The following is a 21,375-nucleotide window of genomic DNA, read 5'->3' on the forward strand; positions in this document are numbered from 1 at the left end:
TGGGTTAGGCGAGGTGGGAGCGCGTTCCACAGCTTGGCTCCTCGTACAGCAGTGCGCCTGTCTCCACTGTGTGTTTTTGTGTGTGGCACGTACAGGCTGTGCCTCTGTCTGGTGATGCTGCTAGTAACAGCTTGTCTACTGCTTAATGATAAAAACCATTCTGGGTAAAATCCTCGTAAAGCTTTAAAAATAGTTATACCTACTTGAAATACATGTTTCTGCTTTATTTTTAGCCATTTCAGTTCCCTGATAAATGGAGATATATGATCATATTTCCTTACTCCTCCCACTGCAACCCTTGCTGCAAAATTTTGCACTTTCTGCACATTAGATATTACAGTGTCACTTGCAGTTCCCCATATCCTAATGCAATACTCAATTAAGCTAAGAACGAGTGTCTGTACAATAATGACCCTGGTTTGTTTATCTAAGCTGTCACCTATTCTGCTGATATACATTAAAATACCAATAGCTTTCTTATTTAACTCATTAGTATGGACATCAAAGAGCATAAAGCGGTCAATATAGACTCCTAAGTTTTTTACGTGTTTACTTGGGTATATGATGTTCCCATTAAAGTTGATCATTGTGGTAGGTGGAATTTTAGATAATAGCTGACTGTTTCCTATAAAAATACACTGAGTTTTAGAGGAGTTGAACATCAAACCATTTTTCAAAAAATAATCTCGACATTTCTCATGAGTGTCCTCAGTGTATTTCACAATTTGATTAATATCTTCAATAGTTCCCGAATGCAAAAATTGTGTGTCGTCAGCATATTGTATCAGGAAACAATCAACATGTTCATATAAGTCATTGACATAGATGCCAAATAAAATTGGTCCCAGGATCGAGCCTTGTGGGACCCCATAGCAAGTAGTTTTCTTTTTAGATATATTGTTTTCTAGACGAACTGACATACTTCTATTCATCAAATAATTATCAAACCAAAAGTAGTCAATATTTAATAGAGAGCACTTATTTAGAAGGAATTTATGGTTGACTGTGTCAAATGCTTTGGAGAGGTCACACAAGGTTAACAGAGATACTTTCTTGTTGTCCATATTTGCATACAATGCATCTGTGACGCTAGTGAGGACCGTTTCAGTAGATAGTTTGGGTCGAAAGCCATGTTGACTCTTAGACAATAAATTATTAGATTCTAAGTAAAATGACAGCTGTTTAGCAACAATTTTTTCCAGTACTTTAGATATGATAGGTAGTATAGATACTGGTCTATAATTATTCACACTATCAGAGTCACCGTTCTTATATATTGGGACGACCAAGGCGTGTTCCCAGGCCTCAGGGAACACCCCCGTCACCAAGGATGTGTTGACCATACACGTAAGGAAGGGAACTATGACACACAGCGCGTCTCGGAGAAACCGTAACCCGATACCATCAGAGCCGACAGAGCTGGTTGTATTGAGATCTTTAACTGTTAATATTATGGTGTTAATATCTACTGGTTCTGGTCTAAAAGTAGAGACAGTACTAATATTAGGTTCAGGAAGCTGGCCAACAGATTTACCATCATCAGTTAGTTCTTTCTGTGAGCGTTTAAAAGTGGATTCACCAATACCAGAAAAGAAATTATTGAACTCTTCGGCTTTCTCTTTTACGTTTTCAAAATTATAGGAATTGTGATTATTTTTCTGACTAGGGATAATTTCTTTAATGATGTTCCACGTAGCCGAAGTGTTCCCTTTGTTGTCTTTAAAGCGATTGAGGTAGTGATCCATCTTTGTTTTATTAATTAGTTGCTTGACGCGTTTCTTTACTGTCTTATAACGTTCCCGTAACCGCGAATTACTTGTGTCGATTTTAAACTCTCTTTGCAAGTTATTACGTTCCTCCATTGCCTCACGTATATCGTCATTCATCCATGGTGTTGGTCTTCCTTTCACTGCTCTAGTTACAATAGGGGCACATATATTAAGACAATTAATAAAAACATCATTAAAAATTTCTACTTGTTTGTTGACATCGTCAGTTAAAAATATATTATTCAAAATCAGAACATTGTCAAGAAGAAGCGAGCAAAAAGTGTCTTTATCATAGTTCTTCAAATTACGAAACGTTTTTACCTCAAGCAATTTTCTGGGTTTCCTTACATTTAAAGCAACTGATATTAGGTCATGGTCAGCTATGACTTGAGGAACAACATCTTGTGATAAAATGACATCAGGTTTATTAGTTATTATGAGGTCTAGTAACGTAGCTGATGTTGATGTTGTTCTTGTGGGTTTATCTATTATTTGTGTCAACTTGTTGTTTTTTATCACCTTACTGATTTTATTGCCCATTGTCATTATGTCGTCATTAAAATCTCCTAGGATGAAGACACTTTTGTCACGTAAACATACCATCCTAAAAATGTCTTGAATGTAATCAAATGATGTGGCTAAGGCCTTGGGATGTCTATATACACAACCAATGATGATGGCCGGCCATTTCCTGTACTGTATTTTTACCCACACATCCTCCACGCCTGTCGTCCTTGGTACATCTAATTTAATGACAGAGGGATTGAGGGCACAATGGACATATATGCACACCCCGGCTCCTCGGCCATTGTCACATCTAAAGATCTTGTAATTAGGAATTTCTACATAGCTATCTGGGGTGTTTGCTTGAAGCCATGTTTCACTCACACATAAAACATCGATTTTTCTATCTATTATCAATAATTTCACCTCGTCCAAACTCGATAATAGTGATTGTGCGTTAATGTGTTCCACCGTTAGTAAATCTTTTCTAAATTCCTTTATTTCAACAACGGCAGAGGCTTCTTCGCCATCATCCTATGCCCTATACTGTTGACATAAGCGGCTCTTATGACCGAAACGTTGACAATTGCTACTTAAGAGTTTGTGGTCAAACCTACAATTTCTTTGAATATGGTTGTATTCGCCGCAATTGTAACACCCTGTTTTACTTCTCTGATTAGCATATCTATTTCTCTCGTTTCTGTAACCGTATGAGTTATCACTATGCACGTTCTGTGTTTCAAACACCGGGGTACACTCATTAGCATATCTATCTCTCTCATTTCTGTAACCGTATGAGTTATCACTATGCACGTTCTGTGTTCCAGACACCGGGGTACACTCATTAGCATATCGGTTTCTTTCCCTTCTGAAACCATACATTTCCTGAGACTCATATACCGGGGCACTTGCGTATTTCTGCACTGGGTGGTTTCTATTCCGTCTATCCAGAGAGAGAGAGAGAGAGAGAGAGAGAGAGAGAGAGAGAGAGAGAGAGAGAGAGCTCTTTTACTCAATATAGGAAAATAAAACTATCCAACTGAATGTGTGTGTGTGTGTGTGTGTGTGTGACGCAGGGCAGATCTCTCTCTCTCTCTCTCTCTCTCTCTCTCTCTCTCTCTCTCTCTCTCTCTCTCTCTCTCTCTCTCTTAAAATTGCTTTGGTTTCACTTCCCAGAGTACGAGTATGTTTTCATTGTGTGTGTGTGTGTGTGTGTGTGTGTGTTGTTTTGATATACTGTTTTATCGTGGGCTGGCAGGATAGGTACTAAGGGAGGGAGTGTGTGTGTGTGTGTGTGTGTGTGTGTGATGTTTGCTTCTAGTTAAAACTCCCCCAGCTCTCAACTATCTGGGTCAGTGACTTTGTGTACAACACTTGAAAACAAACTCGCGCTCCGGCAATAGCTTACGAAGGCAAACTGAGGTGTATATTTATAATGTTGTTCCTCCGCTGGCGTCTGGTTCTGGGGTACGATTTTATTCCTTCAAAATGTGTTCTGGTAAGAGTTTATTCTTTATAAACGTGTTCCTGGTAGTTTTCTGCCTTATAGGTTTGGCTGAAAAACAAGTGGTTTTAATTTGTTATACTTGTTGATATATATATATATATATATATATATATATATATATATATATATATATATATATATATATATATATATATATATATATATATATATATATATATATATATATATATATATATATATATATATATATATATTGCCTGGTATGGTTATAATGGTTTATTTATTTGTTAGTTCATTTAGAATTATCTACGATGTTGGCCTGAATACTTAGAGAGAGAGAGAGAGAGAGAGAGAGAGAGAGAGAGAGAGAGAGAGAGAGAGAGAGAGAGAGAGAGAGAGAAAATAGTGATGGATTAATTCCAGTCTCAAAAAAAGAACTATAATTCATAGTTTTGAACCATTACTTAAAGATATGAAACACATAAGGATTGAGTCACTTCATAATTTAAATTTAATCGTTCATTTGACTTTGTTCTATTGAAGCTTTAGGCCCTTATTATTAACTCATCACATTATGTATTTACATTTTTTTACATATTCGTCAATATAGTAGGAGGTGGATAGTTTTTTACTGATCCCATGGGTATATTGTTTTTAAATATTCAATGAAAGACGTTTTGAGAACGTCTAACTTTCTTTGCCACAGAGAGAATGAGAGGACGGGTAAGAGCTGTAGCTGCTTATTTTTATTTTTATTTTTATTTTTATTTTTCATGTTTTAATAAGCTTGCTGTTGTCGTAGGTCGTAGTTATGGTAGATAAGACTTAAACTGATCGCCAGTCAGTTAGGGAGGATGAAAGAAAACTGATTATTGGCCAAAAAGAGATGTGGGAAGGAGTGCTGCGGTGATATAATTAATCTTTCTAAGTTTCAATGAGCTGTTGTCGTAGGTTACCATAATGATAGATAAACGCTTGATAGTTTTGATAAGTATCCCTTGACAGGAAATATTTCAGGAACACTTGCTAATGTTATGAGAGGACAGAGTTGATCGACGCGGCCGTTCTCTCGTCATAACCAGGGATGATTAGTGTTATACGACTCTTATATACTTTGATTTTCATGTGTCAGTGCGTCATGCTGGTCATCTTGTTAAGTAGCTTGGGTAAAGTTGAGTGAGGAATGAGTCTGCAGCGTAGGATTACTGAGACTGACGTGGCTTGGTTGAAGTGAAGTGTGGTGTCCTCCGTGGTGTGCACATGCCGTGGTATAGGTGCGGTGTGCTGTGGTCAGGTGTTCTTTGATGTGTGCTTGTCGTGGTGGTGTGTGGTGTGGTGGTGTACTGAGGTATAGTGGGGACGAGATCTGGTGTAAGTGTGGTGTGGTGTGACTAAGGTGTTGTGGGTTTATGTGTAGTGTGGCGTGTGGTGTGGTGAGGCCTAGACTTGCTTCAGGTTTGGTGTGGCTGAGGTATTGTGGGGTGTGGTACGTGGTGGTGTGACAGGTTGTGTGGTGTGTGGTGTGGTGTGACTGTTGTGTGGTTCGTGGTGTGACAGGTGAATGCAGATGAACAGCTCAGTGCACTGACACACTCCCTGTAGTACATGAAATTTCACTAAACCTGTCATTATACTTCATGAGATTTATGAGTCCATCCTTTGAGTGCCATTGTGTCCACTTATGCACCATTGTATTGCATGGGTGGAGTTTGTTAGCCTGATTGATCACACAGCATGGGAGGACAGAGGTGGGAGGGTAAGGCAAGGGAGGGGAGTAGAGGGGACAAGAGGAAGCTAAGCTAGGATGTGATTAGGGCATCTTGTATATACATATTTCCTTGGTCCTGCATCTCCTCTTATTTTTGGGGGGCTGTTACTGACAATAACTACATTATTCACTTAGGTGATGGCAGGAAAAATTTGTTGTGACGTTCATGACAGGGTAGGTTTGATTTAAGTCAAATTATTTAAGCTTATTTAAATTATAGTAAAAAATAATTATTTAAGTCAAAATTAAATATACTGTATCCAAAATTATTGAAATGTTACATTGGGTCAAATATCTAATGATTTAAATTATATATATATATATATATATATATATATATATATATATATATATATATATATATATATATATATATATATATATATATATATATATATATATATATATTTTTTTTTTTTTTTTTTTTTTTTTTTTTATTGTACTTTTATGTTTGATTGGAGTTCCACTTCTTTTTCTTTGTATTTATGTATAGTTACTTTAACCTAACAGATCTGATTAAGCTATGATTTTTATGTGAAAAACTCCTCTTGGGTAATGTATATTAAAGTACAGTTTCATTTAACACTGGCCAAGTTTGATACAAGAAAATGGCCTCATAAGACTGAAACAAATAATTACTGGAACAACCCCTAAACCCCTAAAGGACAGGAACATTCCTCATGGACACCCCTCCAACCTGGGCTGGTTTTGACAATTCAGTGAAAATAGGTCATGTTCCATCAATTTCTCAACTCTGCTTTGACCAACTACTTAACATGTAATAGCATCACACTTATCAATTCTTCCTCTTCAATCTTCTGCCACCGTGAACTTTGGAAAATTTGAAATTTGAAATTATAGGTCAACTATAGAAGCCACCTGCCTCTACATTGCATCAACTATAGACACCATCCACCCTATAAAGGTTAAACCAGTAAAGTGCCTGGAAGGCGATTGACGAGCAAAACTGTCAGTAATGAAACAGTGGAAGCACCCTGCAGATTGTGCACTTGACTAATATTCAGATCACTCTAGCAAAAAACATTGCAAGAGTCGAATGGTTGTGCTATGTACTGTTGGATAGGAAATTTCATTTTGTGTTTATTGGTGTCCACTTTTGTTGAGACAAACAAAAGTTGATGAAAACCTGCAAAAACTGAAGTTTGGTTTACAAAATCCCAATTTTGACACTCTTCTACTTTTTACAAGTTACCCTTTGACTTCAGCCAATAGAAGAGATGAAAGCTATATCATATAAAATTGATAGAGTTGTGTTGTCATATGGTGCAAATTTTGTTACAATCGGCTATGTTGTTGAAGAGATATTAGTGTTTGAAGAGTGTTATAGTTGAGCTGGGCTGGATCAGGCAGCTCAAAATGAAACAACAATCTCCTTAGAAAACTTTGCTTTGCCTGTAATAAAAGAATTGATTTATATAAAAAATCTGATGTAAATCAAGTAAATAGATTTTTTATTTTATTTGTTTTAAATCATGATTTTATTCAACTCTTGTACAAATATGTTTTGTTACTTTTGTTATGTTAGTTTTAATTGCAATGTTGCTTTCAAGGGACAAGAATGTACAGCAAGAACTTGCAGAACTCGGACAGAAGTGAATTACTGGATCTGAACACCTGAGTAGGTAAAGAAGCACAGCTGCACAAGCAAAGAAGAAACACTACTACCATGAATGCCCAAGACTTGTATGACAATGTGCTGCAGGGAAGAGAGTGTAAGTCATTTCAGTTCAGTGATGATAACTTCTCACCCAAGTCTAACCTGGCTGTGTCCCCACACTACACCACCCTCTCTGGCATTCCATGCCGATGACTCTCACTCTCCTCCAGTACTTGTGACACGCCTCGGTCCAGCCTCTTTGACTCAACTGAATTTTCAATCAGCTTATCGCCAGACAACCATGGTTCCAACTGTGGGCACATTTATCCCATAGAACAATCACATTCAGAAATGGGTGCCAGTACTGTGGAGACCAAACTCAGGAAACTGGATCCACTCAGGTCATCCTCTGATCCAGAGATGAATTGTTGTCACTCGGAAACTCATGTCTCTATAATGAAGGCTTTAAACAAAAGTTATAAACGTGAAGAGAATCTCACTGGTGACTTCTCCAAGGCTCTGTTGCTTCCTCTCCTTGAGATTGGGAAACACCCAGACCTTCAGTCTATAAGTGTTCATACTCTAGCTGATGTTATTAAGGGCAAGTACAATGATAAACTTGCCTCCTGCAGAATTATTGACTGTAGGTACCCGTATGAATATGACGGAGGGCACATAAAGGGGGCAGAATTGTGGCACTTGCCAGAGTTAGTGACTCAGAACCTGAGAGCTAAGAAAGGTGTTTCACTTATGCCACTATAAGGCCTTCCTTATTTTCCCTATATCATTCTCTCCATCTTATGTTCTACAGTCCCTCCTTTCTAATGCATGAGACTTGCATTGCTCAAACTAAAGTTTTTATTGGGCTTATTAGAAATTAGGTCATTTATTGTTTAATTGTGTTATTTTACTGAGGATGTTTAATATTTTCATGTCATTCATCCATTAACAAACCTTTTTATTGGCTTTATTAGAGATTAGGTAATTTTATTTAATTGTGTTATTTGACTGAGGTTGTTTAATATTTTCATGTCCTTCATTCCTTCCTGTCAAATTCATTAACCTTGCAATGTTCAGACAACACTTGTATAGTGTGAATACTTTGGTATTTTTTGTTTTGTTTTACTGAGATTGTTTAATATTTTTATATCATCCACAAATTCACAAAACTTGCAATACTTAAACAAAACCTCTAATCTGTGGATTGGAGATCAGGCATTCTGTTCTGTCTTACTGTGTTCTGTTTTACTTATTTAATCTGTGGATTGGAGATCAGGCATTCTGTTCTGTCTTACTGTGTTCTGTTTTACTTATATAATCTGTGGATTGGAGATCAGGCATTCTGTTCTGTCTTACTGTGTTCTGTTTTACTTATATAATCTGTGGATTGGAGATCAGGCATTCTGTTCTGTCTTACTGTGTTCTGTTTTACTTATTTTCATATGTCCTGTCAAATTTGTGAGACTCACAATACTCAAACAAAATTTGCAATGTATGGATTGCAGATTAGGTATTTTATTCTGTTTCATTGTGTTCTGTTTCACTAAGATTATTTAATATTTTCAGCCCAAGAGTGACACCACCATTGATGAGAAACCCGAGGACAACCTCTGGCTACAACTGGGCTTTACTGTGGACTCTGAGACAGGTAAGCTTTGGGGATCATTAGCTTTAGTCATCAATACTTAATTAGCATTGGTGAAAACTAGTGTGCATTCTTTCATTTATTTTTAAGAGGTGGCCATTTCTGTGATAGTGGTGCCTTAAGCTGACTAATGTTCTTTTATGTAGAGAGACAAGAATATGATGTACTATCTAACAATTTAATATTGTCTTAGCTAAGTAAATGCTCACAATTGGCCAGTTATAAAGACCTGGCCATTTCTGCAACAGTAGCATCTCATGTTGACTGAAGTTTTACCATCTTAGAGAGAGAAAAAAAAAGGATGCATTCATTGTGTAGCTATTCATATATTAGCTGACACTGTGCCTCCATGATAAAGCGGGTCGTGTGCTTGACTACGAATCTGTGGATCCTGATTTGAATCAGGGCTGGGGCAGTTGATGCATAGTTCACCCATTTGTCATCCTTTGGATTGGTTGGTAAAGACTACCTGTGGAAGCATGGGGAAGGTAAACTATGGAAAATTGAATATCCCTTACCTCTGTGCCCTTGGGTAAGGGATATAATCCATCTCAGTTTCAGTGGTGTACACGGAGATGAGGTCATGTGCAGCTATAACTTGTGCTCCCAATTTTACCTTGAACTCAAATGTATGCTCATGAATGCCTGTTTATGTCTGTGATGCACAGTTGCAGGGTCTTTTAATCAGAATGAGTATGGTATGGTCTCGTGGAATGTCAGTTCACCTATTAATGCTTAGATTTCTTCATAAATACCTCTTCTAGTGTCTCAGGCACATTGACAATCTGCTGAAGATATTGGTAATGCTCCATACTCTTGGATATCTTGGTGTTGAAGGTTTGGATCAAGGCATAAGCTATCTCTCTCTCTCTCTCTCTCTCTCTCTCTCTCTCTCTCTCTCTCTCTCTCTCTCTCTCTCTCTCTCTCTCTCTCTCTCTCTCTCTCTCTCTCTCTCTCTCTCTCTCTCTCTCTCTCTCTCTCTCTCTCTCTTGCTTTCATTAATGATTCATGATTCAGAGTCCTGCAGAAAGAGTGAAGTCTGTCCTGCTTGGCAGATGCAGATGACAAGGTTGATCTTAACTTAGTATTTTGGAAAGGGAGGATTGGCTTGGTTTGATGCTGAAATTGGCTGCTCCTGGCTTGTTCCTTACTCCTGATAGAATGAGCCAATTTCAAGTCTGGTACTCCTTCCATCACTACATTAAAATCTACTTCCTCATTCTCTTCTTTGCTTTCTCATGGTGAACTGCTGGAGACATTTGATTCTCCTTTGTTGTAAGGAGAGCTGTAGCCTCTGTATGGGAGACATTAAAGAAAGTATCCACTTTCAGTGGCTTCATATCCATAGTCTGAGTGTAACATTCTGGAGTGGTATGTGGTGAAAAGATCCTTCTCTTGATCTGATCCTTAATGCAGCATCTCTGTGCATTCATGACAGTTCTCCATTCATCACTAATAAACATGACCTCTTCTTTGTTTCACAGATATCCCTCTTACATATGATGCTCTTCACACCATCTGTCCATTTAATTTCTGGTTCTCTTCTCAGCCTTACACCTCACACATCCTCACCACTTAGCCCTGTTCTTCCTCTCAGCATGCCCAAACCATTAGTGATAGGAGGTATAAAGCCCCTCAAATTGTTTGGGACTGGAATTGCTTATGGTCCTGATGTCCAAGGCACTGCACTTTATACCTCATGGTAGAAATATTTGTCCCACCTTCAGATATATTTTTCAAGTGTTTTTCTGATGCTCCAAAGGGAAGGCATGTTATTGTCATTACACTTTCTGCTCTACTCAGTCAGCCTATTCTCTTTCCACACCAGTTATCCTTCACACTTCATTGTTCACAACTGACTCATTATTCAATCCTTATGTGTTACTCCAGACATACTCTTCAGATATCTCATCTCAATGACATTCATTTTCCCTCCCTCCTTGGTTTTCGAGTCTCATGTTTCAGTTTCATTAAATATAGTCACCACTAATACCCCATCCTAAAAATTTTCTTTGCATTTATTGGAGGTAAAATACATCCATATATATACAGTTTTCAGTCTTCCCCACACCTTTCTTGCATCATTCATTCTAATTTTCATTCATGCACATATTCTTCCATCCACAGCAACTTACAAACCTAAGCTGCTTAAAACAGGCTACTTCATATGGTCTTAATCACCTGTATCTTTCCACCTGGTTGGCATCCTCCTTGAAGAGGGTAGCCAGGTCAAGACACATACAACATGCCTTGTCTTATTGTAGAAACAAAAATACTGAAGAGAAATTCCCTCTCCTTTCACTGCACCCCTCTCAGTTACCTTTTCTAAAAGAAGCAGTATTTTTTTCAAGGTAGCTGTTAAGTGTACAGTGAGGCTGTATCTTCCTGCCACAGAAGGGAATCTTGACTATAACCAACAGAAATGAGCAGATAACATGATCGGGTTTTGCACAACAATGCACAATGAGGTTGCTGCTTTATGTGTCTTCCTACCACAGAAGGGAATCTTGACTATAACTAATGGAAATGAGCAGATGAAATGATTGGGTTTAGCACAGCAGTGCACAATGAGGTTGCTGCTTCATTATGATGGCACACTTTGCCTTATGATTACTAGTTATCTCCATATATATTATATGAATGTGAAATAGCCAGAACTTCAGCCAGCTTGAAGTACAGTTCCCTCTACTTCCATGTTCATCACTTAGCATTGCCAGTGTGTGAATTGTCTGCTGTGAACCACTGCACCTGATTCGACTTACATCCAAGACACGTTCCACTCGTTATGAGTAAGAGGGAGGGTGATGGAGGGATTGATGAGATTTGTCTGAGGTATGAGTGAAAGCAGGTGGTTCACAACATTGGCAGTGCTAAGTGATGAACATGGAAGTGGAGGGGACTGTACTCATTTGCAAATTATATGAAATTTCATGCACAGTGTTATCTCATAAGGAAACAGTATTGTACTTCACTCTAGCAGCATTGCATTTGCCTCATATGCCCCACCACTAAGTCATCCTTGGTAACCTGCCAGGAGGAGGCAGTAGACACCTGCCGAAACGATAATTACTCCCAGTGAGGTCTAAAGCACTGTTCAGGGGGTGCTGTGAACTTATCATTAAACCCAGCTGTGACCTCACTGAATGTTTCCCTTTGTGTCTCACAACACAAGGGGGCAGTCACAGCCTGCCCTCTAAAGACAACTCTCTTCCTCCACACAAAACTACAAGCACCTAATAACACACACACCCTTCACTCAAAAATTTTAAAATCATGGCGACTCCTACACCAGCCTCGGAGTCCCCATCTGGGGAGGGGACCATAAATGTCCCCAGGTCGGACTGCCTTTCTGTCGACGACCCTAAGTGTCTTGACACCCCCCTCAACTTTTTCTTCATTAACTTCTGCAACATTCGCGGTCTAAGATCTAATTTCCAATCTGTAGAACACCACCTCTCCTCTTCTAAACCTCATCTTCTTTTCCTCACTGAAACTCAGGTGTCTGAGGCAACTGACAGTAGCCCCTTTTCTGTTCCCTCCTACTTTCTCTATCCTCATTTTTTATCCAAAGCTGGATGCTGCATTTATGTGCGCAATGACTTAACCTGCTCTCGTGCCCACGCTCTTGAATCTTCCGAGTTTTCCACCATCTGGCTACGACTACAGAGTCATTCTCATACTAAATTTATCTGTGCTGTATACCTCTCACCTAACTCCTCTGACTATAAGAAATTCTTTGACTACTTAACTTCCAAAGTGGAGCACATTCTGACCCTCTTCCCTTTTGCAGAGATCTCCATTCTTGGAGACTTCAATGTTCACCACCAGCTTTGGCTTTCCTCTCCCTTCACTGACCATCCTAGTGAACTAGCCTACAACTTTGTTATCCTCCATGACCTAGAGCAATTGGTGCAACACCCTACTCGTATTCCTGACCGTCTTGGAGATACGTCCAACATTCTTGACCTTTTCCTGACCTCTAATCCTTCTGCTTATGCTGTCACCCTTTCTTCTCCGTTGGGCTCCTCCGATCACAATCTCATATCTTTATCTTGTCCTATCACTCGAATCCCTCCTCAGGATCCCCCTAAGTGTAGGTGCCTCTGGCGTTTTGCCTCTGCTAGTTGGGGGGACCTGAGGAGGTATTTTGCTGATTTTCCTTGGAATGACTACTGCTTCCGTGTCAGAGACCCGTCTTTGTGTGCTGAGCTCATAACAGAGGTGATAGTGTCTGGCATGGAGGCGTACATTCCTCACTCTTTTTCTCGTCCTAAACCTTCTAAACCTTGGTTTAACACAGCTTGTTCTCGTGCTATACATGATAGAGAGGTGGCCCACTAAAGGTACTTAAGCCTTCCATCACCAGAATCTCATGCACTTTATATTTCTGCCCGGAACCATGCCAAGTCTGTTCTCCAACTAGCCAAAAACTCCTTCATTAACAGAAAATGTCAAAACCTTTCAAGATCTAACTCCCCTCGTGATTTCTGGCATCTAGCCAAAAATATCTCCAATAACTTTACTTCTTCTTTCCCTCCTCTACTTCAGCCAGATGGCACCACTGCTATCACATCTACTCGTATTTCTAAAGCTGAACTCTTTGCTCAAACCTTTGCTAAAAACACTACCTTGGACGATTCTGGGCTTGTTCCTCCCTCTCCTCCACCCTCTGACTACTTCATGCTACCTATTAAAATTCTTCGCAATGATGTTTTCCATGCCCTTGCTGGCCTAAACCCTCGGAAGGCTTATGGACCTGATGGGGTCCCTCCTATTGTTCTCCGAAACTGTGCCTCCGTGCTTGCACCTTGCCTAGTCAAACTCTTTCAGCTCTGTCTGTCAACATCTACCTTTCCTTCTTGCTGGAAGTTTGCCTACATTCAACCTGTTCCTAAAAAGGGTGACTGCTCTAATCCCTCAAACTACCGTCCTATTGCTTTAATTTCCTGCTTATCTAAAGTTTTTGAATCTATCCTCAACAGGAAGATTCTTAAACATCTATCACTTCACAACCTTCTATCTGATCGCCAGTATGGGTTCCGTCAAGGCCGCTCTACTGGTGATCTTCTAGCTTTCCTTACTGAGTCTTGGTCATCCTTTAGAGATTTTGGTGAAACTTTTGCTGTTGCCTTGGACATATCAAAAGCCTTTGATAGAGTCTGGCACAAAGCTTTGATTTCCAAACTACCCTCTTACGGTTTCTATCCTTCTCTCTGTAATTTCATCTCAAGTTTCCTTTCTGACCGTTCTATTGCTGCTGTGGTAGACGGTCACTGTTCTTCTCCTAAATCTATTAACAATGGTGTTCCTCAGGGTTCTGTCCTGTCACCCACTCTCTTCTTATTATTCATTAATGATCTTCTAAACCAAACTTCTTGCCCTATCCACTCCTACGCTGATGATACCACCCTGCACTTTTCCACGTCTTTTCATAGACATCCAACCTTTCAGGAGGTAAGCATATCACACAGGGAAGCCACAGAATGCCTGACTTCTGATCTTTCTAAAATTTCTGATTGGGGCAGAGCAAACTTGGTTTTTCCAAACTTGGTTTTTCCATCTATCAACTCGACACAACCTTCCAGACAACTATCCCTCTTCTTCAATGACACTCAACTGTCCCCCTCTTCTACACTGAACATCCTCGGTCTGTCTTTTACTTATAATCTGAACTGGAAACTTCACATCTCCTCTCTAGCTAAAACAGCTTCTATGAAGTTAGGTGTTCTGAGACGTCTCCGCCAGTTTTTCTCACCCCCTAGCTGCTAACTCTGTACAAGGGCCTTATCCGTCCATGTATGGAGTATGCTTCACATGTCTGGGGGGGTTCCACTCATACTGCTGTTCTAGACAGGGTGGAATCAAAAGCTTTTCGTCTCATCAACTCCTCTCCTCTAACTGACTGTCTTCAGCCTCTCTCTCACCGCCGCAATGTTGCATCTCTAGCTGTCTTCTACCGCTATTTTCATGCTTACTGCTCTTTTGATCTTGCTAACTGCATGCCTCCCCTCCTTCCGCGGCCTCACTGCACAAGACTTTCTTCTTTCTCTCACCCCTATTCTGTCCACCTCTCTAACGCAAGAGTTAACCAGTATTCTCAATCATTCATCCCTTTCTCTGGTAAACTCTGGAACTCCCTGCCTGCTTCTGTATTTCCACCTTCCTATGTCTTGAATTCCTTCAAGAGGGAGGTTTCAAGACACTTATCCACCAATTTTTGACCACTGCTTTGACCCTTTTATGGGACTGGCATTTTAGTGGGCATTTTTTTTTTCTTAGATTTTTGTTGCCCTTGGCCAGTATCCTTCCTACATAAAAAAAAAAAAAAACCTTGGTAACCTGTAAGATATTAACCACCCGTCACTGTGGATTAGCCAGCACGTCTTGCTGGTAGAGAATGCGTAAACTGATCAGTGAGTGGAAGCATCAGTCAGTGGCAGTGTTACCGTGTTCAATTACCTGCTCTTGGCAGAATCACTGTGACAGCATTGGTGAAACAGAGCATAATAAGGTTAGGAAAGTAGGTTAGGAAAGACTAAGATTTACAGGCTAAAACATGAGGAAATTAATGCTTGTGGATGTAAAAATAAGTATGTTTGGAGGTGCTCAGTCTTGGCTACCTTAAGGGAGACATCAGCCTGATATAGAGATAGATAGGAAGGAAAATATATTTGTTATCAAAGACTAAGATGCAGAATAAGATATGGGAGAATGCTTGTGTGTGTAATTGTAAATATGTTTATAAACATGGTGTTGCTTTTTTTTTTCTTTTTTTTTTTTTTTTTTCTTTTTTCAGGAGGATCTAAACTTGATAAATTATATAGGTAGATAGAAAGGACAAAACCAATTTTGATTTTTCATTTCAGTATGTTCATGAGTGCAGTTTATTTAATAAAAAGGAGATTCTTATCTGCCTTATCTCAGGGTGATAGAAATGACAGAGCCATTCTGACTTGTCTGCATAGTACATACATAAATAAGTACATATGATCAAATAGAATGTGATTTATCTCCTTATTGCAGGAGTCTTTGTTAACTCATATACAGAACGGTTCATATGTTTTGTCCTTTCCTCCTCGTTAATCTCAGCTTTATTTCTCACCACCTCTCAGTCCCTGGCTTCACTCTGCTACCTGTCCCTCACTGTGCTGTGTCCAGGTGGTGTGGGATAAGCAGTTTCATTATACAATGACTCATTACTGTCTTGTCACTGGCTGGTATAAGGAAGGAAATGCACATAAAAATTTTGAATATGGAAAGAAAGGAAGAAAAAAAACTATGGCCATATAATAAGTACTCTACCAGTAAATGATAATGTAGCTGGTAGTTAGGTTATTAATGTTGAGATTATTTGAACCTTGGATCATCTACCATTATTTCATGAGCTTGAGGACAAAGGTGAGACTATCACCTTTGTGCAGCTGACCACGATTATTAGTGTACACTGAAGACTTGTATCACCTGTTGTGGTAACTGAGAGAGAGAGAGAGAGAGAGAGAGACAGAGAGAGAGAGAGAGATTACAATCACAGAAAATACTTCAGTGTATCAGGAAAGATTTCAGTGTTCAAAAACACAGCACTAGCATATGATATATGAGGCGCGCGGTGCAACAACGACGTAACCGTGAAATTTGAGATTTCGTGTTTTTGCCTGCTCCGTGTGGTAGAAGGGTGTAAAAGTCTCGTGGTGATGTCAACCAAGTCATATTCGACCATCTAAGCACCTGTACTAAGGCTCAAAGTCGAGCGGTAATGAGCCGGTAATGAGTAAGTTTTATTTTTTACGCTCGGAAAAAAATTCATAAAAAATTTATTTATGTACCAATCTTCATGAAACTTTCACCTAATACTATGTGTAATATGCTCTAACACATTATTAACAAATGAAAACAATATCGGGAAAAAAAATTATTACCTACGGTATACGCGTTAATTAACGCGTAAGTCATCCACCCAAAATCGTCACCTATCACTTCGAAACCTACATCCCCAAACAGAACTACCCAAGACCTTTCAAATGATGTATAATACTTACTTATTTAAGGGTATCCTATTGTGCGCAATCAGTGTTTAACTTTGAGCGCGTTTTTCTCAAAACTTCCATTTCTCGGTTACGTCGTTGTTGCACCGCGCGCCTCATATAATGCCACATACATAAAATACAAAAATATATAGTACTATATATTAAAGGTGCAGGGCTGTGAATCCTGAGGGGTGGAGAGGGTGTGGTGTGTTGTAGTGTTAATAAACAGGCATTGTGGAGGGTGCTGTGGGTGTCAATAGGAGCTGCCACTGCTCAGGTGGAGACAGCAGCTGCCTAGCCCACCAGGGATTGCCCCTTTGTGTTACCTTTGTCCACCACCACCACACCACAAATTCCATAGCAAGTTTTTAAAATGTTCATGTTTTTTTTAACAAGTTCACAGATGCCATGCATTGTTAAAACAGAATAATGATGCTATTTAACAGAAACTAGTACATCTAAATATTTTAATAATGCAGACTCAGTATAGCATGGATAGATGGACAAAATGGGTCTTGGGATAGTTATATGTAAGGTTCATAACTGTATGGATATATAAATTCATTTTCTTTTTAATTGTTCTTTAATATTAAATGAAAATAATAAATACAGAGTAGTTATAGTTTGTCAAGGAATTAATGAGGCAGGTATGTTGCTAAGGAATTAGAGTTAGCAAACGTATGCAACATTAAGTGTAGCATAAGTGGTTTTCTGGAGGGAGTGACAGGTGATAAATGAAGGACTCTTAGATAATGAATTTCAATAAGGACTTCCATTTGGCTGCTGTAAAAGGAGTCACAGAAAAAAAATCCAGGAGGTTCAATACTTGATTAAAGTGAGTTTGATAACCTGACTTCACTGAGATTAATGGTTAGCAGGTTATTAACTTGTAGCCAGGATGGACTCTTAGACTCCCCCCCCATCACAGCAGGTCTCCAGGGCTATTTTATCTCACTTGGCTTGACCTTCAGCATTTCACCATGTGCAGTATTACAGTACATTGATGAAATACTCAGAATGGGAGAGGAGTCCTTTTCTTGTACAGTGAAGCTAAATATTGCATTGCATTTACACACAGCTAGATGAAGGGAGGACAGCAACAGCATATCTATTGGCCCTTATCAGGCTGTTTGTGATAAGCTACAGATGTTATCTAATAAAAATGAGAGACATTTAATAGTAAAAACTTCATACTATATCAAGTTCTTTCTTCTATATTCTTTTTAACATTTTTTATTGCTATCACAAGTAATATTGCTTTAGCTGTACATGGAGTCATTAGTAAAGAGATGCTTAACCATTGTACCTCCAGTAGAGATACTATACAAGATCGTTGTTAAGTTGTAGTTACCAATTAAGGTGCTTGAGTGTGAGAGAAAGGGATAAAGGGGATGTGGCCATGAAAGGAAGGAATGCAGGGATGAGAATACATTAAGGCTCTTCTCCCATTGCTATTTCCAGAGGATGTTTCTAAGGAATAGGCATCAGGTCTGGACAGATAGATAGATAGATAGATAGATATTTAAATAGATGTAGCTGTAAACCTAAGTTACAGATTTAATCCAGCTAAGAATATGAGGATTATTAAAAGGATGCCATTTATTGAAATATATTTCCATTATCAACATCTTTTCTTTCTATAATGGGAATGCACCATTGTTTCCAGTGTGGCTGGATTACCATGTACCTCTTTCAATACATTACCCATATTGAGGCAGCTGCTGTCCTGAGAGAGAGAGAGAGAGAGAGAGAGAGAGAGAGAGAGAGTCTGGCAAAGGGAGAGGGAGGGGAGAGTGGCAGGTTGGGTTAGGGCATTTGGTAAGCGATGGGCAGGCACCATTAATCATGAGAGTGTTTATGACAGACGCTGGAGGGAGTCGCTGCTTATCTTTTCTGGCACTTGGGCTGTTTGGTAAATTTTAGTTCCATTTCAATTTGTTTAATTCTATATTGGAAATGCAGTATTGAGGCTCAGATTGTGGTTCTTTATTGTGCTTTGGTCTTATGGTTGCTTATGAAGAGTAGACTTGTTTTTATTAATATTATTAAATATTTTATGGAAGTACTTGGCTCTATATTAATTTTTATATGTAGTTACTATGCTTTTTGAGTTATGCAATATGATTACTTATGAATATCAAGATAATTTTTATATGTCTTGAATTTTTATGCATCAAAGATAAAAGGCAAAAGCAAAAATTAAAAGAAAAATTATTATTAAATATTTTTTTTGTTGGATTTTCCAAGGAAGAGATTTGTTTGTCTCTTTCCTATAAAGTTACCATTATATCATACAGTTAATGCTATTTATATGGCATCAAGATATCTCTTGTGCAGAGCATCCTCTTAGCAGGGATGTGCAAGGAGAATATGACTTAGTATTATAATGATTCCATTTCTGACAGATGCAGGATACATTGGTTAAGTTGTCAGTGCAGTTTGAATGGGGAAGGGAAAGATAACGGATGGTTGAGGAAAGGATGGTGGTAAGACTGTGGAAAGAGAGTGTGTCTGGCCACTATTATCTTTCCATTTCTGACAGACACAGGGTACATTGGTTAAGCTCTCAGTGTAGCTTACTCTGGGATGCGAAAGACAATGGATGTGTTGAGGAAAGGATGATGATAAGGCTGTGTGTGGAAGGTTGGGCTGAGGGGGCAATGTGGGTGTGTGGCAGCGCGTCATTAGGACCCTGCCTTGCTCCTCACACCTGTCACTTTGTCCTTACATCAGCCATTATTTGGAGCCATTTCAGTCATGTTGGGAAGAGGTGGGACAATGGCAGAAGCAAAAGGTGGTGGTAATATTTTTCTCTACTATTTGCTCTGTCTTCACTTGGGCTTGACAAGAAAGGAATTTCTTCTTAAAGTTTTCAATTATGTGCATTTCCTATGCATTCTTGTCTTGCATTCTTAAATTTATGCCTTGTATTTCTGTACTTATTTGTATTTTTCATCATGGCCTTTAACTTGTGTGTAATGAATAAGTAAAATCTTCACTAAAAAGGCTGAAGGACAGAGAGCTTCATCATAGATTATAAAAATGTTGTGCACATGAATTATTAGTTTTCCCCCAAAAGGTAGCATGCTGAAGGATAGAAAGCTTCATCATATATTATAAGAATGTTGTGCACAGTATTTGATCATGAGAGAAGGTTGTAGGGGAAGGAAGGTAGTCACCAGGGAGACAAAGACTGTGGTTGTAGTAGGTGGTCAGAATTTTGTGGCTTATGATTAATGGATTTTGGATTTTATACCCATAGCCACAGAGGCTCACGGGTAGTAGGGAGCCACCTTAAGGAATGTGACCATCTTTTCTTTGGTGGGGGAGGGAATGGTAAAGTTCACTCAGCAATTCCCACACAAGTCATGATGGGAGCTTATTGCTACTACACCATATTGCTTACTTAACTCTAGAAATATAAGATAATGAGTAATATTGTTGTTAAAAGAGATAGTTAAATAAATTAGTGGATGAAAGGTGGGTATTTTTTTCATCTTGAAAGGCAAGGAGAATACATTTAGTTGAAGTTTTATACTGCAGTAAGTAGGATTGTACAGGAAGGTGTGATGTCTTCTTGGTATGATATATGTTCCCTGATAACTGCTAAGAATTCATATTTTTTTTTATTTAGTTGCAGTAATATGCAAAGTTTGAATCACTTTTGTGTCTGTATTTATAGTTATTCTTTTTTCATGTCCCCATTATTATCTCCTCTTCTACTCTACTCCTCCAGATATATTAACATTTCTTTGTGAGAAGCTGTATTTGTTATATCATTCAAGCATCTCACCGTCCTCGGCTTTTCTTGGATTCTCTCAAATATGAAGCCTTCGTTCGTGTGTGTGTGTGTGTGTGTGTCTGTGTGTGTGTGTGTGTGTGTGAGTGTGTGTGTGTGTGTGTGTGTGTGTGTGTGAGTGTGTGTGCGTGTGTCTTGATGAGTGGGCCAAGGGAGGGACATCAGGCTCCCAGCAGGACTCTCAGCTGCCTAGACTCAGGGACTTTTACCACCACCAGTCTTCTTGGTCCCATGTTCACTTCTGTTGTCTTGCATCTTTCTACTTTCATCCTCCTGTCTGCCTGCCTCTGTCTCTCAGTAGTCTGCCAACTCCCCCCCACCTCTCTCTCTCTCTCTCTCTCTCTCTCTCTCTCTCTCTCTCTCTCTCTCTCTCTCTCTCTCTCTCTCTCTCTCTCTCTCTCTCTCTCTCTCTCTCTCTCTCTCTCTGTTATTTCTCCAGCAAATTGCACCATATCAGATACTGTACTTTATAAATCTAATGGAAAATTGAAGAGTTTATGTATTGTATATATTTGTCTCTTATTTCAGACTAGTAAAGTTTTATGTGTGTGTGTGTGTGTGTGTGTGTGTGTGTGTGTGTGTAGGTAAGGATTAAGTGCTGTGGTGGTGTGGACACCAGATAGCTCCTTGCTGTCCTAAACATGCAGATTAGTTGCATTTTTTTTTTTTTTTTTTTTTTCAGTACATTTTTTTCATGATTTGGCAAAGTTACTGTGTTGGAACCCTAAGACAAGAAAGAGGTGTATAACTGGCTGTCTTAAAGGTGAAACTCTCCAAGCT

At 39.0% G+C, this 21,375-nt stretch overlaps 1 protein-coding gene across 13 annotated transcripts in view; it reads left to right on the plus strand.

The window, feature by feature from the left end:
* The first annotated feature begins 4,359 nt into the window (after positions 1 to 4,359).
* The window catches only part of LOC135113795 (uncharacterized), a 51,350-nt gene continuing 34,334 nt past the window's right edge, over positions 4,360 to 21,375 (plus strand). For 8 of the 13 annotated variants that reach the window (XM_064029402.1, XM_064029403.1, XM_064029405.1 and 5 more), the window contains exons 1-3: positions 4,362 to 4,464; positions 7,081 to 7,242; positions 8,694 to 8,775. In XM_064029402.1, coding sequence (XP_063885472.1) covers positions 7,201 to 7,242; positions 8,694 to 8,775 — 124 coding nt within the window. In that variant the 5' untranslated portion in view covers positions 4,362 to 4,464; positions 7,081 to 7,200. Of the gene's footprint in view, positions 4,465 to 4,844; positions 5,016 to 7,080; positions 7,243 to 8,693; positions 8,776 to 21,375 lie in introns of those variants that run through there. The other 5 variants (XM_064029410.1, XM_064029411.1, XM_064029412.1 and 2 more) reach the window with 3 other exon arrangements.

The sequence above is a fragment of the Scylla paramamosain genome, chromosome 26 (genome assembly GCF_035594125.1).
Source record: "Scylla paramamosain isolate STU-SP2022 chromosome 26, ASM3559412v1, whole genome shotgun sequence".
NCBI classification, from domain to species: Eukaryota; Metazoa; Arthropoda; class Malacostraca; order Decapoda; family Portunidae; genus Scylla; species Scylla paramamosain.